The sequence below is a fragment of the Mustela erminea genome, chromosome X (genome assembly GCF_009829155.1).
Source record: "Mustela erminea isolate mMusErm1 chromosome X, mMusErm1.Pri, whole genome shotgun sequence".
Lineage (NCBI taxonomy): Eukaryota > Metazoa > Chordata > Mammalia > Carnivora > Mustelidae > Mustela > Mustela erminea.
The window spans coordinates 114,598,694-114,625,689 of NC_045635.1; the positions used below are offsets into that span (position 1 = coordinate 114,598,694).

A 26,996-nucleotide genomic window follows, 5' to 3' on the forward strand; every position below is an offset into this window, starting at 1 on the left:
GAGAGAGAGCATGAGAGGGGAGAGGGTCAGAGGGAGAAGCAGACTCCCCACTGAGCAGGGAGCTGGTTGTGGGACTTGATTCTGGGACTGCGGAATCATGACCAGAGCTGAAGGCAGTCGCTTAACCAACTGAGCCACGCAGGCTCCCTCATGGTGACATTTCTAAACACACTTTTTACCCATTTTGTTCCCGATACTCTGTCTCTGCCAGTGTGAACATGGATCAGGAGCTTCTGTCTCTCCCAGTATTGAACTACATGGCCTTAGGTCTGACATGATGACTACACACCAACAAACACCAGGAGATACTCTAGCCTGTTTGTTTGAAGGCCTCGTAGGCCTCAAGTTTCTACATTCTCCACCTCCAGCCGGCTTGGAAAGCTTATCCATGGCTGGGGAGTGTTTAGCTTCCATGTCATTCCAATATTGGATGTCCTTTCAACTTCTAACATTCCAAAATTGAAATCTGACAGGACCAGACAAGAGAAGGAGGAAAAGAGAGAAAAACCTGAAGCAGAAGGAAAGTCACAGGAAGAAATAAATATTTTCTCAGGGCAAATGATCTTGTGAGATAATGTTCAGCCTGACCACGAAATGGACTAGGAAATGTGTTGGGTAATGAAAACTGAGGATTTGGGGGATTTGCAGAACGTCCGTCAACTGTGTAGCTGTCAGGAAACTGCCCAAATAATTAAAGCAAAAATGTAATAGTACATCAGTTTTGCTTTTGGATATGGAGCCCAAAGTGCTGGTTCTTGACCATGGAGTTAAATTAAGCAAAATTTAGGAATGAGATTTCATTGTTAGTCTCTTTAAAATGACAAGCAATTTTCACCAGATTTATGGAAGTTAAATTTCTTGAACTAAGTGAATGAAATTTATCTCATTTTTAATTACAGTTTCCTTCTACAATATTGAAATGAGCTTCTCTGTGTTTGATGAAGAGCCAAGGATCCCTATTATCAGTGTTGTAAATGAATTTGCAGAAAATTGGGTAAAATAATCTTTTAAATATTTATGGTACATATAAAATATGTGAATATATCTATATCAGGGACTGAGCAGATGAAAACTAGGCTTTACTTTTTTTCTACCCACAATACATTTCACACATAATTGGTTTTGATTTTTTTTCCTGCAAATTTATCCACTCTGTGAGTAACACCGTAAAGATGTATGTGGTCTCTCTTTCATAGCGCCAATGCTGAAAGCTTTTATGGGATGTTATTATTTTAATTTGTTTAGAACTGTACATTTCCCTCCACTGACACAAATTCTGGGCCTTTGCCAAATTTTTCCTATTTGGAGAAAAGTAGGAGAGCGGAGATAACACAGTCTATGCTATTATATTTACATATGTTCATTTTTTGCATTTTAACTGTTTTCTCTCCTACACAAGAAATGTTTTCTTGATCCTCACATTTTTCTGATTATAGGAGTTGTACATACCCTCTGTAAAAAAGTTCAGACTCTGAAATCTGAAACTCAGAAAGTAAATGTCTTCTCCCTGTATTGACTCCTCTTAACAGTCTGAGGTATATTTGTTCAGATTTTTTTCTACCTGTGATAACACTGATGCAAGTATGTTCTTTGACAAAAATAACTGGACTCATACCATTGTGCTGTTCTGCAGCTTGCTTTTTCTCACGTAACCATATATCTTTGAGCATATTCCTGCCACAGAATCGATCTACCTCATATACTTTAAAGATAACAAGGATTTCACTAGATGGTTATAAAGTAATATATATATATTTAAATACAGACATCCATTGGTGGACATTTAGGTTGCTTTTATTTTTTTCCCTATTTAGAAACAATGCTGACATTAATGCCCTTGCAATAAATTTTGGGGATACTTGAGTTCTTCTAGAAGATAAATTCCCAGAACTGGAATTGTTGGATCAAATGACATGATCATTTCACATTTTAATAACTAGAGCTAAGTGGCCTCCCAGACAGATGATACCAATTTGCATCCCACCAACAGTAAAAGATCATGTCTGTTTCCTCTCTTGGTCCATCAGCATTTCTTTGCAAGTGTATATGACATGATTATAAGCACTTGAAAGTTGGGGGGTGTATTTGTTCACTAGGTCCACCATAACAAAATAGGATGCACTGGGGGACATGAACAACAGACATCTCTTTTCTTACAGTTTTAGAGGCTGGAAGTCTAAGATAGAGGCATTGGTTTCTCCTGAGGACTCTCTCCTTGGCTTGCAGTTGGACCAACTTCTCTCTGGGTCCTCACATAGCACGCGCACGTGCGTGCGAGTGCACACACACACACACACACACACCAGAGAAAGAAAGAGATATCTGGGGTCTCCTTCTCTTCTTACAGGAACACCAATCCTATCAAATTAGGGTTCCACCCTTTTGACCATATTTAGCATCAATTTCCTCCTTTAAAGGCCCTACTTCCCAATATAGTCATTAGGGCGTTCAGACTTCAATATACGAATTTGGGTGGGGGGGACACAATTCAGCTCCCAAATAGAAAAACTGAGTGAAGCAGATGGAAATGTTGAACCAACCCAAATTATAAATGCAGCTTAATGATGACATTGTTTCTGGTAAATTTCCTGGATTAAGATAGAGGAGTGAGAATACTGAACCTGATATGTTTTATCTTTTACAGTTGAATTCTATATTTCAGGACAGTGAATTTGCTCTTGCTAATCTGGCTATTCAAACCAAAACCAGGTATGTGAGTGTCATTTATTGTGGGTCAAAGGCAGTTTGAGGGATTCTGGGAATGTTCCTATCCAGGGGGAATTTCTTTTTTTTTTTTTTTCCTGTCTGAGATTTAGGGATTGCATTTTAAGTTGCATCTTCCCTTCTGAGTGTACCTTCTCTTTGGAATAAGGAAGAAATTCTATCATCCTTGTAGGGTGTAAAGCCAATGGGAGAACAAAACAGAAGGAAATAAATTGGTGAAATGGTTGAATTGGATTCAATTACCTTTAATGCTCCTCTTAGCTTTAAAATGCTATGATTCTGTGATTTTGGGGGGGAAAAATCCTTCCTTAAAAGTATGTAAGGAGAGGGATGGACAATGGTGAAGACCCTTTATTTTCCAATAATGCACTTTCAAGAGTTAGAAATTCCAAAGAGAACTTGCAAATGTTTAAAGTGAGGAACACGGACTAGTCTAAGAGTCACCTAGGACACAAAGTTGGAGCGGTGATTACATTGCCAAGGGCCAGCATTGAGCAGTATCAAGGAGCAGACGACAAAGAAAATACATGCTTTCCCCCACCCTCTCAAAGAACTCTGGTTCATGCCTCGAAAATACACCATGTATATCTTTTCAGGCCAATACGTACAAATTTAGCTTATTCATTTTAATGACCACATAGAATTCTTTTGCATGGGTGTGCCATGGTGTATTTACCAATTACCTAGTGATGGACCTTTCCATTATTTCCACCCTTGTCCATATGTTTGTATGCACTCTTGCTGTACTATTATGGGATAGATTCCTGGAAGCGGGGTTACTCGATGACTTACCACTATTTAGATACATAGATAATGACCAGGCTTCTGAAGTGTCTCCTTAGAGCCCTAGTATTTGAAATCCAACCTGGGGAGTTCCACTGTTCTGCCTCACAGCTGTCTTTCTTCTGAGATTTTGTCCTACTGTAGTGGGCACCATATTTCATATATATAAATTTTTTATGCTTTTGGTACAGAGACACTTCTGAAGGAGAAATAACCATGGACCAAACTGTAGTAAGTAATTTTTCAGAATGAATCTACTTGTGACTCTTCTAATACCTGAGTAGATGTGAGTAAAATAGTGCTCCTACCTAAGTGGACACCAGGCCAAGCTCAACTGTGGTCATCGAGGGTCAACTTACATTACCTTCTTTGGCATCTTCACTAGAAGCCAGTAGGAAAACCATCCTCTGATTTTTCTGAGGTCTCTGCGGGGACTTTTGGAGGCAGATTTTGTGGGCTATGGGAGAGTGGAATGACTTGGGTATTGTCAATGGCAAATGAAGTGTCTTGGTTGTAGACTTCTTGGAAAGAAGCCCAGTTCTTCAAGAATGACACATTTTTTGCAAGACTGGCATTCATATAATCAATCCCCTCTTTATCTCTATAGATTTGAAATCAGGGTGTGACCAAACTATCTCCCACCATCCTTGCCCCAATACTCAGTCCTTATTCCAGTGCCTCCAAGCTTTACCATGACTCTGAAAGGATCAGCAAGCACAGACCTTGTAAGGTATTTAAATATGAGGGAAATATTTTGATTCTACGAAGTACAATCAAGACCACAGTGCCTTCCAAATTATCTACCATGATTTAAAATGCTTTCTGGAAAGAGTTGAGTCTGAATTTCTTTTTTTTTTTTTTAAAGACTTTATTTATTTGACGGACAGAGATCACAAGTAGGCAGAGAGGCAGACAGGGAGAGAGAGGTGGGGAAGTAGTCCCCCCGCTGAACAGAGAGCCTGATGTGGGGCTTGATCCCAGGACTCTGGGATCATGACCTGAGTCGAAGGCAGAGGCTTTAATCCACTGAGCCACCCAGACGCCTCTGAGTCTGAATTTCTTAATTTAATAAATGATAGATTACATGACCTAAGTAAAATTCCTCTCAAATAATAGGTGTCAAAAGCCTTTTGGTGACAATGAGGTCCCCAGAATCAGGCTGCCTGCATTGGAACCCCTGTTCTTCCACTTCCTGACTGGGAGACATTGGGCAACCTAATTAAACTCTCTGTGCCTCAGTTTCCTCATCTGAGGAAATGGGGATGGGGATGACAATATTACCATTCCTCATAGGGCTGTTGGAAAGATGGAATGGAATAATAAGTAAAAGCTCGATAATGTTTCCTTGTCATTACCATGTTAGGGTACAGATCCAGAAGGCTCAGACTGCTTTCAGTTCTGACTCATCAGCTGTGTGATACTGGTCAGATGATTGAACTTCTCTGAGACTTAGTTTCCCCATCTAGGAAATGGGGTGATAATCCCCGCATTGCCTACACTACAGGGGTGAGGCAAGGACTAGATGCTTGACTTTTCTGAGTCTGATTTGCAAATGACAAAAACGAGTTACGTAAATGTAAAGCATAATTATGATCGCCGTTGTTGACAATAAACCCTGTACTCAAATGTGATGTTTGTTTCAAGATTTCAGTGATGGTGTACTTTTGTTTTGCATTATTTTGGAACAGAGAGAAGGGCAAGGAATGGCTACAATTTCCCATGTACCATCCAGGTAAGAGCTGAGTTTATTCATAGCTAGTACATTTAGTTCTGATTTTCTTTCCATTTAATTCTGTATTTGCAGCCTGTTGGTCAGAGCTGTCAGAAGGAAATCAAAGTACCCAGTGGTTATTTTACAGATGCTGTAATTGGGCTCTTGCCTTCATGAAATAAGTTGTTTCGGTTGGTCATGGTGTAGCCTAGCAGCCTGCCTTCTGCCTCTTTGTAGTGAAGAGAAAATGGGGTCCAAAGTGGCCATAATTTGGGGATGGAAAATAAAGTGTTTGTTGTCATCAAAAAAATACTGGAAATACTGAGCAAGGAAGTGGAAAACAACATGGAAAGCAGAAACCTTGGTTCTGTTCAGATGCGTGGTCCGGCTCCTTCCAGAACACTGGCTATTGCTGCCCTGCCTGATGCAATTCAGAGAGGCTCACGGGGAGGTCACTGACAAGTTCAGAGTGCTGAGAGCAGAGAGTCTGTTGCAGCAAAGGGAGAGTTTAAAAAAAGGAGTCCTTTTCAGAGTGGCAAAATGAGAGCTGGGAAAAGACGGGCACCTCACGGAAGGGCAGGGTGAGCAGGGACCCTGCTTACTGTGGATCAGTGGCGTGGGTTGGACAAAGAAATTTTGAGTTAGCACAGGCACATCTAACTTTCAACAGCTGTATGAAACCTAGGAAATGCGTGCTTCAAAAAGACGTACTGGCAAATAGAAATGGAGAAAAAATCTAGGTAAGCTTGTGACTCTTTTTTTTTTTTAAGATTTTGTTTATTTGAGAGAGAAAGAGGACATGAGCAGGGCAAGAGGGACAGAGGGAGTGGGCAAAAGCAGACTTCCCACTCAGCGGGGAGCGGGACCTGGGGCTTGATCCCAGGATCGTGAGCTGAGCCAGTCAGCCGCTTAACCAACTGAACCAACCAACCATCCAGGTGCCCCTAAGCTTAAGGATGCTCTGTAATGAGATGACTGGGACATCTGAGGACATCGCTCCAGCCGTTGAGGTCAAGAACAGCCATTCTTTTGGAACGTATATTTGAGTGGACAGAATATTCTAGGGATGTACTAGGTATTTGTGACCTTGGCTAAGTCTCAGCTCCCTCATATGTGGAATGAGGACCGTAATAGCTCTACTTATGAGGCTGTTGTGAAGGTAAAATTAGTCAAAATACAAGGAGCGAGAGTGCTACAAATGTTAGCTACTATCACCACCATTATCTCCATTATTATTCTATTATAGAAATAGGCCTTCTGCAGAACACATCTTTAGAGACTAATTGAACATGTGCCATTTGCCTTCTTGCACTAATGATGGATAAATTGGAGACCAGAAGGATAAAAGGTTTTCTCCAAAGTAATAAATTCTGAGTACTCCATCTTCTCTATTAATTAGTACAAGCTCCTAGAGAACACATGGCTGGTTCATTTTATTTTATTTTATTTTATTTTGTTTATTTCTTTTTTTTAAAGATTTATTTATTTATTTATTTGAGGGGGGAGGGGCAGAGGGATTGAGCAGACTCCTCACTGAGTGCGGACAGACTCAGGGATTAATCCTGTGACCCTAAAATCAATGACCAGAGCCAAAACCAAGAGTCAGATGCTTAACCACTTAATCCACTGAGCCACCCAGGCACCCTTCATTGATTTTAATATAATGCAGCTGTTACTGACTGTTCTTTTGAAAATGGGTTTTGAGGGGCGCCTGCGTGGCTTAGTCGTTGGGTATCTGCCTTTGGCTCAGGTCATGATCCCAGGGTCCTGCCTCGGGCTTCCTGCTCGGCGGGAAGCCTGCTTCTCCTTCTCCCACCCCTCTGCTTGTGTCCCTTCCCTTGCTGTGTCTCTCTCTGTCCAATAAATAAGTAAAATCTTAAAAAGAGAGAGAGAGAAAATGGGTTATGAGTTTTTGTTCTGCGTATGAGAAAATTTATCAGATTTCAATATGCTGTCTTCCATCATTTCTTAAGATTTGCCTGTTGATAGATGTAAAATGTTTGATATTGATAGACTCCCAGTTAAATCACGTGTATGGAATTTCAACACCGTGTGCAGGTTGCACTTTGTTGACATAAATGCAACATCGTTCTTTTTTGCTCTGCTTTTTAGCTATCTTTGTCAGACCATCCTGAAGGCCAGCTCTTCGTTAGCAGCCTCCGAACTGATTAACAGAATCAAAAGTAAAATACACGGCAACCTCACCCATGGAAACTTCACCAAGGGTCAACTGACGTTATTAGTAAAATCTGAACACGTTGCGGTGAAAAAACTAGGTAATTGGGGGCAGGGGTATTCCATACACATTCAGTCCCCCTTTGTATTTATTTATTTTTAAAGATTTTATTTATGTATTTGACAGAGAGAGACACAGCGAGAGAGGGAACACAAGCAGCGGGGAGAGGGAGAGGGAATAGCAGTCTTCCCGCTGAGCATGGAGCCTAATACGGAGCTCGATCCCAGGATCCTGGCTCGATCCCAGATCCTGACCTGAGCCGAAGGCAGAGGCTTAACGACTGAGCCACCCAGGCGCCCCATTCACTCCCCTTTTTAGAGAGCTCATAACGCATGCGCAGTAAGACATCCTGAGATCTGGAGGGAGAGGAGGTGTCTTCATGTTCCTTTCCACATCCTCAGTGCTCACTTGCCCTTTCCACCTGTTAGAGCTTATGAAAAACACAGAGGGGTTCCTGGAGACCATCGGTCTGCTCTGGGTATCAGCAGTGGCCAGGACATCAGCGGAGTGGGGGGACTGTCCCTCTTGCATAAATACCCAGAGGCCTGGGGAGTTCCTCATTCCATACAATAATTGCCCAATAGAGGCTTACTGATTTATGGATTGACACAGCCAGGCCAGTCAACTGAGAAAATGATCTGGGTACAGTCCAGAATTTTTCTAACGGGCATCTCTTTCCTTTAATGGTAAAGAGAAAGGCTATTGGATTACTCCATCCCCTTGCCGTGGCTGCCAGTGGACTACGGTAAAAACAATGGGCTAAGCCAGATGACATGCAGAGGCAATTAGAACACACGGTCCTTGGCAACAAAGTGATCAGGTAGCAGAGGGCAGGCTGTGATTGCTAGCAACAGTGAGATGGGAGGCAGAGAAGTATAGAAGCCACAGGGAGAGCCCTCCGTGCAAATGGCACTGATGGCTGCCTTCAGAGGAAGCTGGGATTCTCCTGGCTCTCCACTCCTCCCGGCCACTGTATCAACACTTGAAGGAAAGATTTCCGGAACCAGGGTCACGGACCCAGTGGGTGGTCAGTAGAACCTGGGGACTTATCACACACACTTAGCCCAGGTCACTTCTCCATTAATGTGACCACACTTGGCAATAAAACCCTGCCCTTGGCACCACCAACAGAGCAGAGCTCCTGTGTCTAATACTGACGATGGCAGATGCTTTGAGTTTACTAAAACCAAATCCACCCCAGAGTCCATTAGGAAGGGAGGAACCATCCAGAAGGAGAAGTCAGCCTTTGGTTTCCTGTCATTGACCATGGGGGAGTCTCAGAAGGAGGGCAGCTGGCAGGTGAGGACATCTAAACTTTTGTGTGTGTGGCTTGACCTTTTATCAAGGCAGATGTAACATTTTTAAAAACTGAGACCAAAAAAACAGTCCTGTCAGCTTGTGGTTTTAATGAAACGGACTAAGTGTGAGTTTTTCCCAGGAGGCTTACAAAAAAAAAAAAAAAAAGACAGTATTTCATGTACTTTCAGTGAAACCTGATTTAAATGGCCTGGTAGAAAAAGTTTCCTCTTTTATTGGCTAGTGTTTACATGTCGGGAAATAATGATGGGTCATAATGGATATGCTCATGACTCTTTTAAGTGCCTTATGCATATATTTTCTCCATAGAGCCAGGAAGGTGCGAAGCCCAGGAAACAGTCTCTAAATACAAAGGGACCTATAAGTGGCTCTTAACCAACCCTACTGAGACAGCCCAAATTAGATGCATAAAAAACAGGCATGGCAGCGCTACTAGAATCTGGTACGTATTGGCCAAGTTGTTATTACCCCACTACCCTGCCCTTCTCTCGCCCTTTGGACCTACTTCAGCATGCACAGTTAACATGAGAGCATTCTGAAAAGATGTTCAAGGAGACAAAAGAGAAAAATACAATCCCTCCCCACCGCTGGTTTTAGGTTGGCGTATTTTTTTCATCTCCCTGTTTCCTGTGTGCCTTTAAGTTTTATGTAGTTTTATGTAGCGGTAATCACTGTCCTCATCTCAATAATGTGATTTACCTTTTCACTCAATAGTTGATCAAACATTTTTCCATGTTTTATGTTCTTCTTCTTAATGACCATTTCGAAAAATTGCCTCAGAAGCTACCTCGTTGATGGGCCATAATAATTTACTAAATCACCCTTCTATTGTTGCCTTATCATTTTCCTTCTTTAAATCATCAGTCCCTCTTCTCTGACTCTCTGCTGTTAATGGTTTATGCCATTACCTTAAGTAGGCAGACCAGAAGGGCAGCAGGTTTTGACAGAGGCTTAAAAGCTCTCTGCTGGAAGGCAATATCTTGGACTGGGTCCTACTCTCTTCATACATCTAATCAGTCAGCAAATCATGCTGGTTTTGTGATCACAGTCAGAGCTCGAATGTAACCTTACCTTTCCATCCCTACCGCATGACCCTGGTGCAGATCCTTGCTATCATCCCTCATCTGCTCTTAGAGCAGTCTCCTTCCCTTCCCCCACTCTGGTTCCACATTGCCTCAAGTATGAAGTTCAAACCCTTAAATGCGGAGCTCAAGGCCCACAGGCGTTCTGTTTACCAAGCATGCCAGCCAAAAACGGCCTTTTGCTCTTGTGGACCCCAGTGGGTACCTCCCTGTGTCTCGCTCTCCACCTGTGTTATCTGCTCTGTTTCGGGGTGGGAGGGGCCTTTCTCCCGGACCCCGCCCTATTTGTCTGCATCTCGTGTCAGTCGTCCTGGTACGTCCGGGGTGCTCAGTAAATGTGCTCGCTCATCATGAAATGCACTCGACTGAGTTGGATGAGGCATAGGGGAGGGTAGATGTTGGAGGCCGATGAGCTACAGAGGATGCTATGCTCACTGCCTTCAGGAAATGATATGCGGAGCTAGGGACCAAATTCTATCAGGAATTTCCTCTTAAAATGGGGATACAAAGGGAAAGTGAGGGTAAGCAGCCATGGCCAAGGGCCAACATGTCCTCCTTGAGAACATTGCCATACTTCATCTCATACTCTCTTGCCTTTTTACACCTCCTGCATTGTTCCCCATTGCCTTGTTCCCCAAGTGCAAAGTGTTCTTCCACGGGGCTCCCACCTTTGCTATCTGAGCCCAGAGGCTGGGAGTGGGTAGAGGGAGGCATGCCCCGGCTACATTGTGTTCCTTTGTTTGCTCTAAGACTTTTCTGGCCTCGTCTTCCAATGAGAAAGCTTTTTGTCCTTCCCTCCCTCCTTTCTTTTTCAGCTCAATCAGTATCCATACTGGCAAATCTCAGTGGGAAAAGCCAAAGTTGAAACAATGCAAACTGCTTCAAGGACTCCCTGATAAGATTGTGGATCTTGCTAACATTACTATCAGTGATGGTAAGTAAGACTGTTCTGTACACATTAATGACATAATGGAACCTTGCTTAGTTGGTCTGCTTGACCTGAGATGAAAGGGTACAGGCAAGACTCATGTAGGAAAATCTTACCTTACAACGATCCAATTTCAGGAACTAGGAAGTTAATGTTGGTGGAGGTGGGAGTGGGGCATGCTAAGGTGGGACCGTCAGTGTTTTTTGCTTTCTAGTGCTTTTATTTTATAATTTTTAAAAAAGATTTTATTTATTTATTCTAAAGAGAGAGAATGAGCAGGTTGAGGGGCAGAGGAAGACGGAGAAGCAGGCTCCCCATTGAGCAGGGATCCCAACCCAGAACGTGATCCCAGGACCTTGTGGTCATGACCTGAGCTGAAGGCAGATGCTTAACAACGGAGCCACCACCCAGGTGCCCCACTATTTTTCATCTTAAAACAGTTTTAACAGGGGGACCTCTGGAGGACTCAGTTAAAAGTCTGACTCTTGGTTTTGGCTGAGGTCATGATCTCAGAGTCATGGGATCAAGCCCAAGTTCAGCTCCGCGCTCATGGGGGAGTCTGCTTAAGACTCTCTCTCTGCCTCTCCCTCTGCCCCTTCCCCTGCTCACTCCCACATACACTCTCTATTTCAAATAATAAATAAATAAATAAATATTTACAAAAAACAATTTCGGGGCACCTGCATGGCTCGGTCAGTTAAGTGTCTGACTCTTGGTTTCGGCTCACGTCATGATCTCAGAGTTGTGGGATCCAGCCCTGCTTCTGGCTCTGTGCTCAGCTCAGAGTCTGCTGGAGGTTCCCTCCCTCTCCCTCTGTCACTTTCCTGCTCTCTCTCTCTCTCACTCAAATAAATAAATAAATTTTTAAAAGATTTTATTTATTTATTTGACAGAGATCACAAGTAGGCAGAGAGGCAGGCAGAGAGAGAGAGGGGGAAGAAGGCTCACCGCTGAGCAGGGAGCCTGATGCGGGGCTCGATCACAGGACCCTGCGATCATGACCTGAGCTGAAGGCAGAGGCTTAACCCACTGAGCCATCTAGGCACCCCTAAATAAAATATTTTTAAAAAACAGTTTTAATAGGTAATTCTTTATGTAGTTCAATATTGCAAAACCAAAAAGGAAATACAGTGAAACATCTTCCCACTGCTGACCCCAGCCATTCAATAAATATCCACAGAGATATTTCATGTCTTTATTAGGAAATTCACACACACACACACACACACACACACACACACACATATCATACAGATACATATACATATACACATATATTCTTTCTTCCTTCTAGTACACAAAGTGTATGCTATCCATACCACTCTGTACCTTGCTTTTTTCTTCTGTCAGTATATTACAGAAATGATCAGTTTAGTATACGAAGAGCTTTCTCATGTTTTTTTATCACTACATTATATTATACTGCGTGGATGTGCCACAATTTATTTCTTTAACCTGCTTCCTGTGGGTGGGCATTTATGCTGTTAATAACATTTTATCTTTACCAAACTGCTGCAATGGAGACTGTACATATGTCATTTTGCATAAGTAGGATATACTTGAAGCATAAATTTCTAAAAGTAGAATTGCTGGGTCAGTCGTCCTTTTAATGGTGTCAAAAGGCTTTCTGCAAGGCTTGCTTGGAGCAGTGCATACTCCCACTTGAAGGTAGGAAAGCACCTCTTTTGGAGTACTTTTATCAATGCAGCATGCTATCAGACTTCTGGGTCTTTGGTGATTTGATGAGCAGAAATGGATATCTCATTGTGGCTTAAAAATTTTCTTATGAAGATATTCACAGAGCATAACATTTTACCCACTTCCTGGGTATAATTCCATGGTTTTTAGTGTATTCACTAGATTGCGCAACTGTCAACTAGTTCCAGAACATTTTGATTTTGATCTCTCCAAAGAGAAGCCCCATACACATTAGCAGGCACTCTCATTAACCCCTCCCACAGCCCCTGGAAACCTCTAATCTACTTTCTTTCTTCTTTTAATTTTATTTTGTTGTAGTAAGAACATTTAACATGAGGCCCATCCTCTTGACATATTTTTAAAGTACAATGTTGAAAAAAAATAAAAATAAATAAAGTACAATGTTGGGGTGCCTGGATGGCTCAGTTCGTTAAGCATCTGCCTTTGGCTCAGGTCATGATCCTGGAGTCCTAGGATCGAGTCCCGCATCCGGCTCCCTGCTCAGCGGGGGAGTCTGTTTCTCCTTCTGATCTCTCCCTTCTCGTGCACTCTCTCTCTCTCTCTCTCTCTCTCTCTCGCTCTCAAATAAATAAATAAATTTAAAAAATCTTTTTTAAAAAATACAATGTGGTATGGCTGGCCACCAGAACTTATTCATCTTGCTTAACTGAAACTTTATCCCTGTTGATTAGCAACTCTCCATTTCCCCTACCCCTGGCCCTTGGCAAGTACCATTCCACTCTGTGCTTTTGTGAGTTGGATTATGTTAGATTCCCCAGGTAAGTGAGATCATGCAGTATTTGTTTTTCTGTGTCTCGCTTATTTCACTTAGCATAATGCTCTCCAGGTTTATCCTTTTATTTTCAAGTAGGCTCCATGCCCAATGTGGGGCTTGAACTCATGACCCATGCTCTACTGACTAAGCCAGCAGGTGCCCCATGAGTTACAGAAATTCTTTGTATATTTTGGAGATGAACTCCTTATCAAACATATGGTTTGCAAATATTTTTTAGTAAGTTCACCTTTCAGTCTGTTGATTGATTATTTCCCTTGTTGTGAGACACTTTTTATTTGATGTAGTCCCGCTTGTTTATTCTTGTTTCTGTTGCCTGTGCCTTTGGTGTCATATCCATGAAATTGTTGTCAGGATCAAGGTCATGAAGATTTTCCATTATGGTCTCTTCTAGGGGTTCTTGAGTTTCAGGTCTTGCATATAAGTCTAGAATAATTTTGAGTTGATTTTTGTGTATGGTGTAACAGGAGGGCCAATTTCATTCTTTGGTATTTGAATTTTCAGTTTTTGCAACACCATTTATGGAAGAGATTATGCTTTTCCCATTGTGTGTTCTTTGTGCTCTTACTGAAGATCAGTTGATGGTGCATGTATGGATTTGTTTCTGGGCTCTCTATTCTGTTCCATTGGTTTATAGGTCTGTTTTGATTACTGTAGCTTTGTTTTATATTTTGATATCAAGGAGTGTGATTTCTTTGTTCTGCTTTCTCAAGATTGATTTGGCTATTTGGTTTATGTGTGTGTGTGTGTGTGTGTGTGTGTGTGTGTGTGTGTGTTTCTAATGAATTTTGGAATTGCCTTTTCAAGAAAAATTTCTGTCCAAGATACCATTGGTTAAACTAGTTCAATGAAGTCTATTGTCCCTGCAGTGTAGATCTTCTGATGCTTCTCCTTAGGAGATGCAGGCTTGGGATTGGACTAATTCTCTCTGACGATCAGGATGACTGTGGTTCTAGCTAGGTTCTCGCTGTTTCTTTCTCTGATCTCCCTGCCGAGCTTCTGGATGGCTTGCCTGTCTTGGTATCACACCCAGCTGTTAGCCTCCAAATTGCTAGTTGACGGCTCTGTTGTTCTTGACAAAACCTTGTGATATAAATTGCTCCATAGTCTGATCGCATTATAGTCTATCCCCTTTACTGGGACAGAGTATTGCCAGTTTTTGAGGCTTTTCCTCACTTTTTTCTATGAAAATATATCTGTCCTATTGGGCAAGAGCTCGGGAGATGGTAGAGTGATGAATGTGTCCTTCACAAGATGCTTCACCAGAGTCTTCCCTATGGAGCAGGGGCTGTGTGTGAATTTGAGGGGAATGGGCACTTACCACTGGCACTCAGGAGCTACCACTGCCCGGGAGGGACCTTCCACAGACCCGAGCCAGAAATATGGGAACTTCCAAGGTCCACTGGCTCTCAAATCCACTCAGAATAGTTCTTCTACCCCAGGGAACTGGGGAAGATGGTAACTACCACTCAGCTACCTAGCCCAGTAGAGCAATTATTCCACAAGGCAGAGCTCTGGGAGATGGGGCCAGTCCCTAGCTCAAATGCCATGACCTCCCACTGTATTGACCAAGTTTCCATAGATTTTGTTGATTAAGTTGCCTGTCAATTGGTTGGAAGAGCTCTCATCAACCACTAGGGACTGTGAATTGTTGTTTTTGCTAACTTTGACCAGTGTAATTCAGGTTGCTCTTGGTGAATTTTCCCCCAACCCCTCCTTTCAGTCTATTCTTAAAGTCCTACCTAACTTACCGTGTTTTGAAAGTGTGCCTAAGTTTCCCTCATCAACTCTCAGCTTTTACACACCTTGTCATGTGTAACTCTACCATGTGAATGCCCCACCCCCGTCTCCCCACACCATGATGACCAGTTGAAAACTGAGGTGCAGGCATTCCATTGCCTTCCAGGACAGCTAGGGAATTACCTTGAGGCAGTGAACTCCTCAAACTTGTCTTCCTTGCAGAAGATGGAAATTTGAGATCCTTGCCAAGGAATATCTAGAAGAATTAGAAAAGTAAGCACAGGTCTGATGGTTTCTGGATCCAAAATCATAAGTCAGTACACTAGGGAGGGTTGTAGCTTGAAGCAAGTGGACAGCGAGTTACAGAGGTCTGTGTTTCATGCTGACCTCCCTCCTCTGAGTGACACATTTTTCTTAGACACGATAATAGAATTTTCTCCATAGGAGAAAAAGTTAAACAACCTTAACAACAAGAGAAGCATTGCACTGAGTTAGGATTTTTAGAAAATTAACTGTCAGAAATCACTTTGTTTAAAAAAAATCCACGGAGGATGAGAAGAGCTGCACAGTGGCTGTAATGGATATAACTGAAAATAAATTATCAAATTTATTAGCTTCAGAGCAATGCTTCTTATAAGTTAGCTTGATGAAAAATGAGCACAGTGTAAGGGAAAGAAAATGCATTCACATTGAGACAATTTTTCTTTAGCCTTCAATCTTGCTGATGAGCATTAGATATCTTGGTTGGAGAAAAACTTAGTTCCTCCAGTTAAATGCTCATTTCATGTAACCCCTTAATATTGCAGGGTTCAAAAATTACCCTTATTTCAAAAGCCTGTAGGTTCTTTGCTTTGCCTCGTCTTCGTGACCTCCAAAACACTGAAGATGCATCACACTCTAATGAAGTTGACTGGAACTTTTCACATGGGTGTGTCCATCCATGGCCTGGGCAGGATCATGGATGGTAGAGAGAAAGCAATGTAATTTCCAGGATGTCAGGGAGAAGGACTGTAAAGCACAGAGGTTCCAACCCCAAAACAGTGGAGAAAAGGGACAAAGGCACAGATGCTGTAGTAGAAAGTGATATTAAAGAACACTAACTTTGGACTCAAACAGGCCTGGATTAAAATATGGGTTAGAACCTCTATGGCACAATTCCTTAATCTGTATAAATGGAATAATGTCAGTACCCATCACACAGGGCTATCACGACAATGAAATTGGAGAATGTATGTCTAAATGCCTTGTGGTATCTTGTCTCCAAAATGCCCACCATCCATTTATTCCCTCCTTGTCAATTAGAAGTTGAATCAGGGCTGGCTTGTCGCTACTTAACCCAGTAGAATTCAGCAGCGGTGACTCTGTGCCTATCACGGGACGAACTTTTAAGAGGACGGGAAATTTTTGCTTCTGTTCTCTGTATGCTCTCAGTGGGGATTCTTCCTCTCGGAACCCAGACAGCATGCTCTAAGGAGCCTGGAAAATGTTTAAACTACCAGCTCTGCCCCCCCCCAAAAAAAGGTAATTTTGTCACACTTGCTGGTTTCCTTGGTGTAATTCTCCCCTGATGGCTGGATACAAACTACAACTTGGTGTTGTTAAGAGATGGACATGAGTTGGTAAGAGATACACAGATACCATAGCTATAAATAATCACCAAAGCATACATTATTAAGATGTAACAAAATCATTAGGAATTGATCAGTCTTGGGTATCATGGGTATCACCATTGTTTTTAATATGATTTATTTGATTAAGAGTTGATATAATTTAATTTTCAATAATGGCTGTGTTTAACAACCAGCTCACAAAATTCCCGAAAATTTAACAGTTCATTCTGACAAGTTGACACCAGGCTGGATCCAACATACCGCTGAGCCTAAACTACTGGGAGAGACCATGTGCTGGGAATAGCCTCAAATGACTGACCCCCAGAGGACAGCAGCCCCAACTTGACTGTTGCCTGTGTATAAACTGCCAGCCATGTGAGCGAGCCCTTGGACTTCCAGACCAGTCTAGTCTTCAGATGACTCCAGTTCCAGCTGCCATTTGAGCACAACTGCATGAGAGGCCATAATCAAAACCGCTCAGCTAAAACCGGTCAACACACAGAACCATGAGGGATAATAATGAATTCTTGTTCGAAGCCGTTACGTTAAGGGTGGTTTGTTACGCAGCTGTAGACAATGCCCATACTGACCCATAGGAATTGCTCAGTCAAAAACATATGATTATTGTCTTGATGGCTGCAATTATTGGCAGATTATTTCAAGCAACAGGGGATTTATATATTTTACAACGAATAAGGGGGTATTCCTTTTATTGCTTTTCCTCGAGAACTTAGAATTTTTACACAATGAGTGTAGTTTGTCCTGAGTTTGACTTAAAAACCGTGTAACTCTAGCTGGAAAGTCTACAATTACTTTCCACATTATAGTTATTCTCCCATTCACCTGTTGTTTACTTTCCTCCTGTGACAGCAGGGACTGCAGGAAGTAAAGTCACACCACCAAGGCCCAAAGAATGACTCCAGGTCAGCAGCTCTGGCTATCCCATTTACAGCAAAGCCTGAAAATTTAATAAAGCAATAGAAAGACTTGTGAATGAGAGCTCTATATTTTTCTTCTGTCCCCTGTCTTATTGTTCTCTCAGTTTCTTTAACTGACCAGAAGACAAATGTACCAAGGACAAAATATTAATTTAGAAGTAATTACAACCTTGTTCAACCTCCCCCTTTCTTCCACCTCAGTTCCTAGGCCATTGTTGGGCAGATTGAAGTAATAGTTGAAGGGGTGGGAAAATTGAGAGAATCTCAGTTAAGATTGCTTAATTTACATAGACAAGGACAGGGAATTGTTTGCAGAGAGAGAGAGAGAAAGAGAGGGGGGTTGGAGGGGCAGGTGATGTTTATGGTAATTTCTTTTGTTTTTCTAAACAGACTTGGTTATTTCTCATGTAAACCAGGTTAAGTCATGAATATAATCTCTCTCTCTGGACTTTTTCCTCAACGGATTGTATTTCTCGATATTTTCCATTATATTTTAGTTACTGGACTTAAATATGAGGGCTTTAAGCTGGGAGGGCACCCCAAGGAGCTTAGCTTTCTGTGGGTTATATCGAACTAAAATCTAATTTGTGTTGGATTTGTTTTAACAAATACTGGCACTGTGGTGATGACAAACGGGGGTCTTTCATTGTAGAGATGCATACTGAAGTATTTATGGATGAAATGATATGTCTGGGATTTGCTTTAAAATAATCTGGAGTGGGGCGCCTGGGTGGCTCAGTGGGTTAAGCGTCTGCCTTTGGCTCAGGTCATGATCCCAGGGTCCTGGGATCAAGCCCCACCTCGGGCTCTCCGCTCAATGGGGAGCCTACTCCCTCCTCTCTCTCTCTGCCTGCCTCTCTGCCTACTTGTGATCTCTGTCTGTTAAATAAGTAAATAAAATCTTTAAAATAAAATAAAATAGTCTGGGGTTGCAGGAAGGTGGGTGAGAGTGTCAGTAAAATAAGATTAGCTCTTCATTGACACTTGTTGAAGCTCGGTGATTCATGAGGTATATGGGGATTCATTATACTAGTCTTTCTACTTTTGTGCATGTTTGAAAATTTCCATAATAAAAAGTGAAGAAAAAAGTGGGCGAGTTAATATCTATTGTTCCTCTTCTCTTAAAAAATCTAAATGAAATTGCTTCTTATTATACATGGTCCATAGTTGCTTTTTTTTTTTTCTGTGATTGCTGGTTCTTGACAGAAAAATATCACTACCACCCTTGATTAGGAAAACACAGACTGAGTGTTTGCAGATATTTTCGTACAGGTGGGATCTACTTAACTCAATCCAATACTCAAAAGTCTTAACTTAATTAGAATCTAATTGCAAGATAATCTTCAATGACAAAAAGGTTTCCCTGGTGTATTTTAAAAAGGATTTAATGAATAAAAACTTGACTTGTGTGCTATTTTCTGGGACTCTGCCTATTGTAGAAATTGAGGTCCAGCATTTTTTTTTTTTACTGTAAATTTTGCCGCCTGTGTAGATATTTGCATTTGACTGCCTTAACTTTTTTTTTTTAAGATTTTATTTATTTATTTGACAGACAGAGACCACAAGTAGGCAGAGAGGCAGGCAGAGAGAGAGGAGGAAGCAGGCTCCCTGCTGAGCAGAGAGCCCAGTTCGGGGCTTGATCCTAGAACCCTGGGATCATGACCTGGGCCAAAGGCAGAGGCTTAACCCACTGAGCCACCCAGGCACCCCGACTGCCTTTACTTTTGAAAGGGAAGGAAGCAGACCAGCATAGTCCCAAAGGAAATAATGTGGGTTTTCTATTTCAATTTTCTTTCCCCAGAGAATGCAGATGATGTCGCAGAGCACGTTTTAAATTTAATAAATGAATCACCCCCTCTGGATGAAGAAGAAACAAAGATTATTGTTTCTAAAGTATCTGATATTTCACAATGTGATGAGATAAGTATGAATCTAACCCAGATTATATTACAAATAATCAATGCTGTTTTGGAAAAACAAAACAATTCAGCATCTGATCTGCATGAAGTGAGAAACGAGTAAGTACTAATGTTTTGATAAAATAAGTTATTTCGTAAAATCTATAATATTTGTTATTCATTCCTTTGCCTACAGCCACCAGATTGTCAAGGTCAGGTAGCTATGCATGGAAAGCTGCATTAGTATGACGCAGTGGGATCATCGCATACAAGTCCCCATTGCGGAGGGATGCTTTGCAAGATTCGTATTCAAAATTCGAATGAATTGTTGCAGAGTTTCAAGTAAATAGTTGCCCCAAACCGAACCTCCACTCTATTTTCCCAGCCCTGGTGCTCCCCCAAGTTCTATAAAATGCACCCACCCATTGCTGAAGCAAAAAGCTTGGGAATAATACTAGCTACCTCCCTCTACTTCACAGCCAGTCAGTAACCAAGTCTTGCAGGAGGCACTGGACATGCGGTTTTTAATCCCTGAAATACTCCTCAAACCCATCTACTTCCGTCCATCCCCAAACCCACTGTCGCCTATGTCCCAGCCTCCTATCTCTCCACTGACCTTCTACCGTAACCTCCTAACTGGGCTCCTCCCACATCTTTTCACGCAAACATCAGCTCATGTCATTCTCTTGCTTTAAAACCCCTCAGTGGCTATCTGTTACACATGGAATAGATCCAAATTTCTTGGCCTATGACTCCATGCAGCATCTGGCTTTACATACAACAATGTCATTTAATCTCGAGAACCACTTGCGAGAGGAGTGCTAGGCTTCCCTCTGGGTTGCAGGTAAGTAAACAGAAGCTCAACCACATTACCGTATTTGCCCACACAGTTAGAAATTAGAGGAGCTAAGCTTTAAACTGCAGCCTGTCTGACTCCAAAGCCAGTGCTCTGATTTGATAGTCCCTTCCACAGTATAAAGACAGTGATTAAAATGGAAGGAAAAGTCTGACATTGAGGACATGTCGCAAGGAGTATGGGTCTTATATTATTACAGCGATAGGGATGCTCTTCTCTCCCTGCGGTTCCTTGCAGAATTCTGAGGATAATCGAGCGTGTGGGTCACAAGATGGAGTTTTCTGGGAGGACAGCAAATCTGACGGTGGCCAGGTTGGCATTGGCCATCCTGCGGGTGGACCACATGTTTGAAGGCATGGCATTTGCCATTCGCTCCTATGAAGAAGGCACAGACCCCGAGGTAAGTCTACCTCCAGGAACTAAGAACCAATCAGACACGTCTTCATTCACTGACTCCTTGGGAGAGAGAGGGGATACTTTTTAAAGGTTTTAGTCTTTAGGGGACCTTATGAAAATACAAATATCCCAGAGAAGATTCATATAGAAACTTCAGAAGCCTAACAGCTTGGTCAGAATGGTGTCCGTGAGGTGTTCAGCAACACCATCTTTGGCCCCTATGGCCCGAAATCATCTCACATGTTACTTCATTGTTAGCTACCATTCTAGAGTGCTTATTACATGTCGGGACACTGAGCTACTACTACCTGAGCGGATAAGGAAACAGAGTAGTTAAGTAACTTGCTCTAGGACACACAGCCTAATGGCAGAGTCAGGATTCGAAGTTATGTCTGTCTGGCTTTAAAGTCTGGGCCCTTTCCATCACACCACAATACCTCAGCCTTTGGCAGGCCACAGGCCATCAACCCCTGCAGAAAACAATTGGGAAGGGTACCATTTAAAAAAAAAATTTATAGTTTAAAAAAATTATAAAATTTACATATGGGGAAATGCACAAATTATAAGTATCTGTTTTCTGAATTCCAACAGTTGCATATGTCTGTGTAACTAAAACCCCTATCAAGATACAGAATATTACTGTCACCCCTAAAATCCCCCTCCTGCCCCTTCCTAGTCAATCCCCACAGCTACCACCTCCCCTAGCAATCACTGTTCTGGTATCCTGCCACCAGAGTTTTGCCTGTTCTAGAACTTGATATAAGTGGAATCGTAAAATATGTACATTCTTCTGTTTCTGTAGTTTATTCTTTTTTTATTGCTGAATAATATTCCATTGTACAGATATACCAAAGATCGTGTATCTAGTCTGCTGTTCATGAACAGCAGATTGTTTCCAGTTTTTGGCTATTATGATTGATAAATACTGAAGATTGATGTAACAGTCTCTGTGTAGACATATGTATTCATATATCATGAATGAATACTCAGGAAAGGGATTGCTGGCTCATAAGATGTAAGTTTAAGTTTGTAAGAACCTATCATGCTGTTCTATAAAGTGGATCATGGAGTGATTTTTCATTTTTTTTTTAATTGAAGTGTAGGGTCCCTGGGTAGCTCAGTCAGTTAAGCGTCTACCTTCAGCTCAGGTCATGATCTCAGGGTCCTGGGACTGCATCCCACATCAGGCTCCTTACTCAGCAGGGAGCCTGCTTCTCCCTCTCCCTTTGCCACTCCCCCTGCTTGTGCTGTCTCGCTCTCTGACAAATAATAAATGAAATCTTTAAAAAAATGAATTAAATACAAGTATAGTTGTCACACAATGCTACATTAGTTTTACTTTTCATTTTTAAAAAATATTTTATTTATTTATTTGACAGAGAGAGACATAGCAAAAGAGGGAACACAAGCAGGGGGAGTGGGAGAGGGGGAAGCAGGCTTCCCACTGAGCAGAGAGCCCAACGTGGGGCTCGATCCCAGGACCCTAGGATCATGACCTGAGCTGAAGGCAGACGTTTAACCAACTGAGCCACCCAGGCACCCCAGTTGATTCCTACAGCCTTGAAGTCAGGTAGTGGGAGTCCTTCAACTTTGTTCTTTTTCAAGATAGTTTTGGTTATTCTAGACCTTTCCCGTGTCCATAGGAATTTTCAAACATCATTATCAATTTGTACAAAAAGAAGTGTGTTGAGAGTGATTGGGATTGATTAATTTTGGGAGAACTGATTTCTCAGTATTATTAAGTCTTCTCATCCAGGAACATATACTCAGGTTGATTTTAATGTCCCTTAGCAATGTTTTGTATCTTATTTATTTATTTATTATTTGAAGTTTTTATTTTCATTCCAGTTAGTTAACATACGGTGTTATATTAGTTTCAGGTGTACAATGTAGTGATTCAACACTTCCATACATCACCCTCTGCTCATCACAAGCATACTTACTCCTAGATGATAGAGACCTAGACCATCAACTTTATTTTTATATACTTCCAGCAAATAATTAAAAAATTATATTAAAAAAATTCCATTTGCAACAGCATCAGAAAACACAAAATATTTAGGAATAAATTTATTTATTTACACCCAGTGTGGAGCCCAAAGTGAGGCTTGAATTCATCATGGTGAGATCGAGACCTCAGCTGAGATCAAGAGTTGGACCCTTAACTGACAGAGCCATGCAGACGCCCCTTTGTTTTGTAGTTTTAAGCAGAATAGTATCAATATGGGGGCGCCTGGGTGGCTCAGTGGGTTAAAGCCTCTGCCTTCAGCTCAGGTCATGATCTCAGGGTCCTGGGCTTGAGCCTTGCAAAGGGCTCTCTGCTCAACAGGGAGCCTGCTTCCCCCTCCTCTCGCCTGCCTCTCTGCCTACTCGTGACCTCTCTCTGTCAGATAAATAAATACATAAATATTTTTTTAAAAGAATAGTATCAGCATGTTTTAAAGTTTTAAGTGGAGCAGTATCACATGTCTTTTGTTAAATAAAAAAATTAAGTTGATAGTCTATGTCTAGATCTATGTCTATGTCTGTCTGTCTATCTGTGTATCATCATCTAATTTTGAATCCTATGAATTCGCTAATCTCACCCGTCAGTTGTAATGTCATCTGGCAATAGAGACAGTTTAATGTCTTTCTTATTGATTTTTATTCATTTCTGCTATTAGTGCCTCCAATAAAATGCTGAATTGAAGTAGTTAAATTGACATCTTTGTCTTGTTCTTGATATCAGAAAAAAGTATTCACTATTTTACAATTACTGTGATGTTAGCCATGTTTTTTAATTGTTTTGTTTTTAGATCCCCCTTATTTGATTGAGGATACTACCTTCTCTTTCTAGTTTGCTGAGAGATTTTAGTGTGATTGGTTGCTGAATTTTGTGGGAAAAAAATTTTTTTTTCCTGTATCTCTTGAAGCAATCGTTGGGCTTCTCTCTTTTATCCTTCTAATCCAGTGAATTACACTGATTTTAGGATGTTAAACCAATCTTGCAGTTCTGGAAGAAAACTTACTGGTAATGATGTATTATCACGTTTATATACTGCTATTTTCAACTTGCTTGTATTTCAAGTATTTTTACAGTAATGCTCATGAAGGATGTTGATCTAGAATTTTTTCTGATTTTTTTTTTTAAATCAGGCGTTAGGTTAGGGTCATGCCAACTTCATAAAAGTGAGTTGGGAAATGGTCCCTGTTTTACTTTTGGAAAAAGTTTCTGTAACTTTGGTGTTATTCCTTCATCAAAGGCTTGATGGTTTCACTAGGAAACTCTCTGGGTCTAGAATTTCTCTGTGGAAAGTATTTTGATAGCAAACTCAATTAATTTAATGGATAAAGAGTCATTCAATGTTCTGATTCATCTTGTGTCTGTTTTGATTATTTATATTTTTTTGAGAATTTATTTCATCTAACTTATCAAGCTTGTTGACAACAGCTGTTCATAGTATTTCCTAATGATTTCTTAATGTCTGTATGATTTGTAGGGGTGGTCAGCAAACTTTTTCTGTAAAAGGTAATAAATATTTCAGGCTTTATAAGTCCCAGGTAGTTTTTGTCTGACGAACATTTTTATTGTTTCTCTTTTTCTTCCTTCTTCTCTTTCTCTCTTCCTCCCTCCTTTCCTTCCTTCCATCATCACATTCTTTTTTTTTAAAGATTTTATTTATTTACTTGACAAACGGAGATCACAAGTAGGCAGAGAGGCAGGCAGAGAGAGAGGAGGAAGCAGGCTCCCCGCTGAGCAGAGAGCCTGATGCAGGACTTGATCCCAGGACCCTGGGATCATGACCTGAGCCGAAGGCAGAGGCTTTAACCCACTGAGCCACCCAGGCGTCCCCCATTGTCACATTCTTCATTTTTCTTAAAGATTTATTTATTTGACAGAGGGAGAGATCACAAGTCGACAGAGAGGCAGGCAGAGAGTAGGGGGAAGCAGGCTCCCTGAGAGTCCAATGCGGGGCTTGATGCTGGGCTCGATCCTGGGACCCTGAGATCATGACCTGAGCCGAAGCTAGAGGCTTAACCCACTGAGCCACCCAGGTGCCCCTGTCACATTCTTTAAAAAAAAAAAAAAAGAAAGAAAGAAATATTAAAGCTATTTTTAGCTTGAGGCATATGAAAACAAGCCTTGGGTAGGGTTTGTCCTGCTGACTAATTTATCAATCTCTCTTTAATTCTCGATAATTTTTTTTTTTTAGATTTTATTTATTTGTCAGAGAGAGAGAGAGAGTGAGAGCATGCAAGCAGGGGGAGCGGCAGGCAGAGGGGGAAGCAGGCTCCCCGCTGTGCAGGGAAGCCAATGCGGGACTCAATCCCAGGACCCTGGGATCATGAATTGAGCCAAAGGCTGACACTTAACCGTCTGAGCCACCCAGGCGTCCAAAATTCTTGATAATGTTAACTTCTTCTTTTCATTCCCTCTCAATCAGTGTAACTAGAGATTTTTCAATTTTGTGGATCCTTTTTAAGAACCAACTTCCTTAATGTTCTTTATCACTTGTTTTCTATTTTGTTACCATCTGCTTTAGCTTTATTATTTCCCTCTGTGTACTTACTTTGTGTTTATTTTGCTCTTCCTTATCTACTTTCTTTTCTTAAGATTTTGTTTATTTATTTGACATAGAGAGGGAGGGAGTGCAAGCAGGGGGAGTAGCAGAGGGAAAGGGAGAAGCAGACTCCCTGCAGAGCAGGGAGCCTGATGTGGGGCTCCATCCTAAGACTCACAGTTTATGACCTGAGCTGAATGAAGGCAGACGCTCAACCATCAGAGCCACCCAGGCACCCCCTTTATCGAGTTTCTTAAGGTGGATCCATAGGCCATTGATTTTAGATGTTTCTTCTTTTCCAATATAATCATAAAAAGCTATAAATATCTTGCAAAGCAATTTCAGCTGTGATCTGCAAATTCTGATATTGTATTTTCTTTTCATTTCTTTCTTTCTTTCTTTCTTTCTTTCTTTCTTTCAGAAAGAGAGAGGGAACATGAGCAAGGGGAGGGACAGAGAGAGAGGGACAGAGAGAATCCCTCAAGCAGGCTCTGAGTGGAGCCCAGCTCAGGCTTGATCCCACCACCCAAGATCATGACGTAAGCCAAAACCAAGAATTGGTCCATCAACGGACTGAGCCACCCAGCACCCTGATATGCTGCTGTATTTTCATGAGCAGTCAGTTCAGAATATTTCCTACTTTCTTCTTTGTTCTGTGGATTATTCAGAACTATGTTCTTTCAGTCTCAAACATTTGAGGAACATCCAAGACTTATCGTTGTTGATTTCTTGTTTATTTCACATGGATCACAGAATGTACTCAGAATAATTTCAATCCATTTAAATCTGTTGAGACCTGTTTTATGACCCAGTGTGTGATCTATTTTGATGTTTCATACACTTGAAACACTTGGTATTCTACCGTTATTGGATATGTTGTCCTACAAATATCGATTAGATCTCAAAGGGGTCGATAATGTTACTCAGATCATCTAAGTCTTCGCTGATTTTTTTTCTTAGTTGTTTCCTAGTTTAGAGAGGTGTTAAAATCTCTGACGTTGATTGTGAAATTGTCTATTTCTCCCTTTAGCTGTATCAAATTTTGCTTTATTTGGAGGCTCTGCTATAAGGTGTCTATACATGTATGTTGTTATGTCTTCCTCATAATAACTCTAATACTAACTTATTTATCATTACGAAATAGTTCTCTTTATTTTCGGTAATATGCTTTGTCTTGAAGTCCATTTTATCTGATATATATGTATATATATATTTTTTGCACCCACTTACTTTCTATTTCTTTGTATTTAAAGTATACTTCTTGTAGAGAGCATACAGTTTGTGTTTCACTTTTTTATCCATCCTGAAAATATCTGCCTTTGAATTAGAGTGCATAATTCTTTTAACATTTAATGTTTTTTTTTGATCTGGTTGGATTTAGGAGTACTGTTTTATTTTCTACCTGTCCCTTCTGGTTTTTGTTCCTCTTTTCCTGATGTGTTTTCATTTATTTTAATATTTATTACAATTGAACTTCAATTTTTTACTAACTCCTTAGCTACACTATTTGCATTGTTTTCTTGATGGTTGCTCTAGAGATTATAATATGCATCCTTTTATTTTTGTAGTCTGCTTCAAGGCAACATTGTACCAATTCATGTAAAACACACAAACTTTGACTATACACATCCATTTACACCCTCTGGATCTTATGTTATAGTTGTCATATATATTACATCTAAGATCAGAACCCCCACAAGACAATGTTATCATCATTGTTTTAAGAGTCTTGTGAAATTGAAAGA

General features: G+C 41.1%; 1 protein-coding gene across 1 annotated transcript in view; it reads left to right on the forward strand.

Moving 5' to 3' along the window:
• The window catches only part of ADGRG4 (adhesion G protein-coupled receptor G4), a 96,065-nt gene that overhangs the window by 34,175 nt on the left and 34,894 nt on the right, over positions 1 to 26,996 (forward strand). Inside the window, exons 4-12 of the mRNA XM_032329729.1 lie at positions 900 to 994; positions 2,645 to 2,709; positions 3,699 to 3,730; positions 5,179 to 5,239; positions 7,331 to 7,494; positions 9,081 to 9,213; positions 10,669 to 10,787; positions 19,362 to 19,578; positions 20,552 to 20,714. Of these exons, the coding sequence (XP_032185620.1) occupies positions 900 to 994; positions 2,645 to 2,709; positions 3,699 to 3,730; positions 5,179 to 5,239; positions 7,331 to 7,494; positions 9,081 to 9,213; positions 10,669 to 10,787; positions 19,362 to 19,578; positions 20,552 to 20,714 (1,049 nt within the window). The remainder of the gene's footprint in view (positions 1 to 899; positions 995 to 2,644; positions 2,710 to 3,698; positions 3,731 to 5,178; positions 5,240 to 7,330; positions 7,495 to 9,080; positions 9,214 to 10,668; positions 10,788 to 19,361; positions 19,579 to 20,551; positions 20,715 to 26,996) is intronic.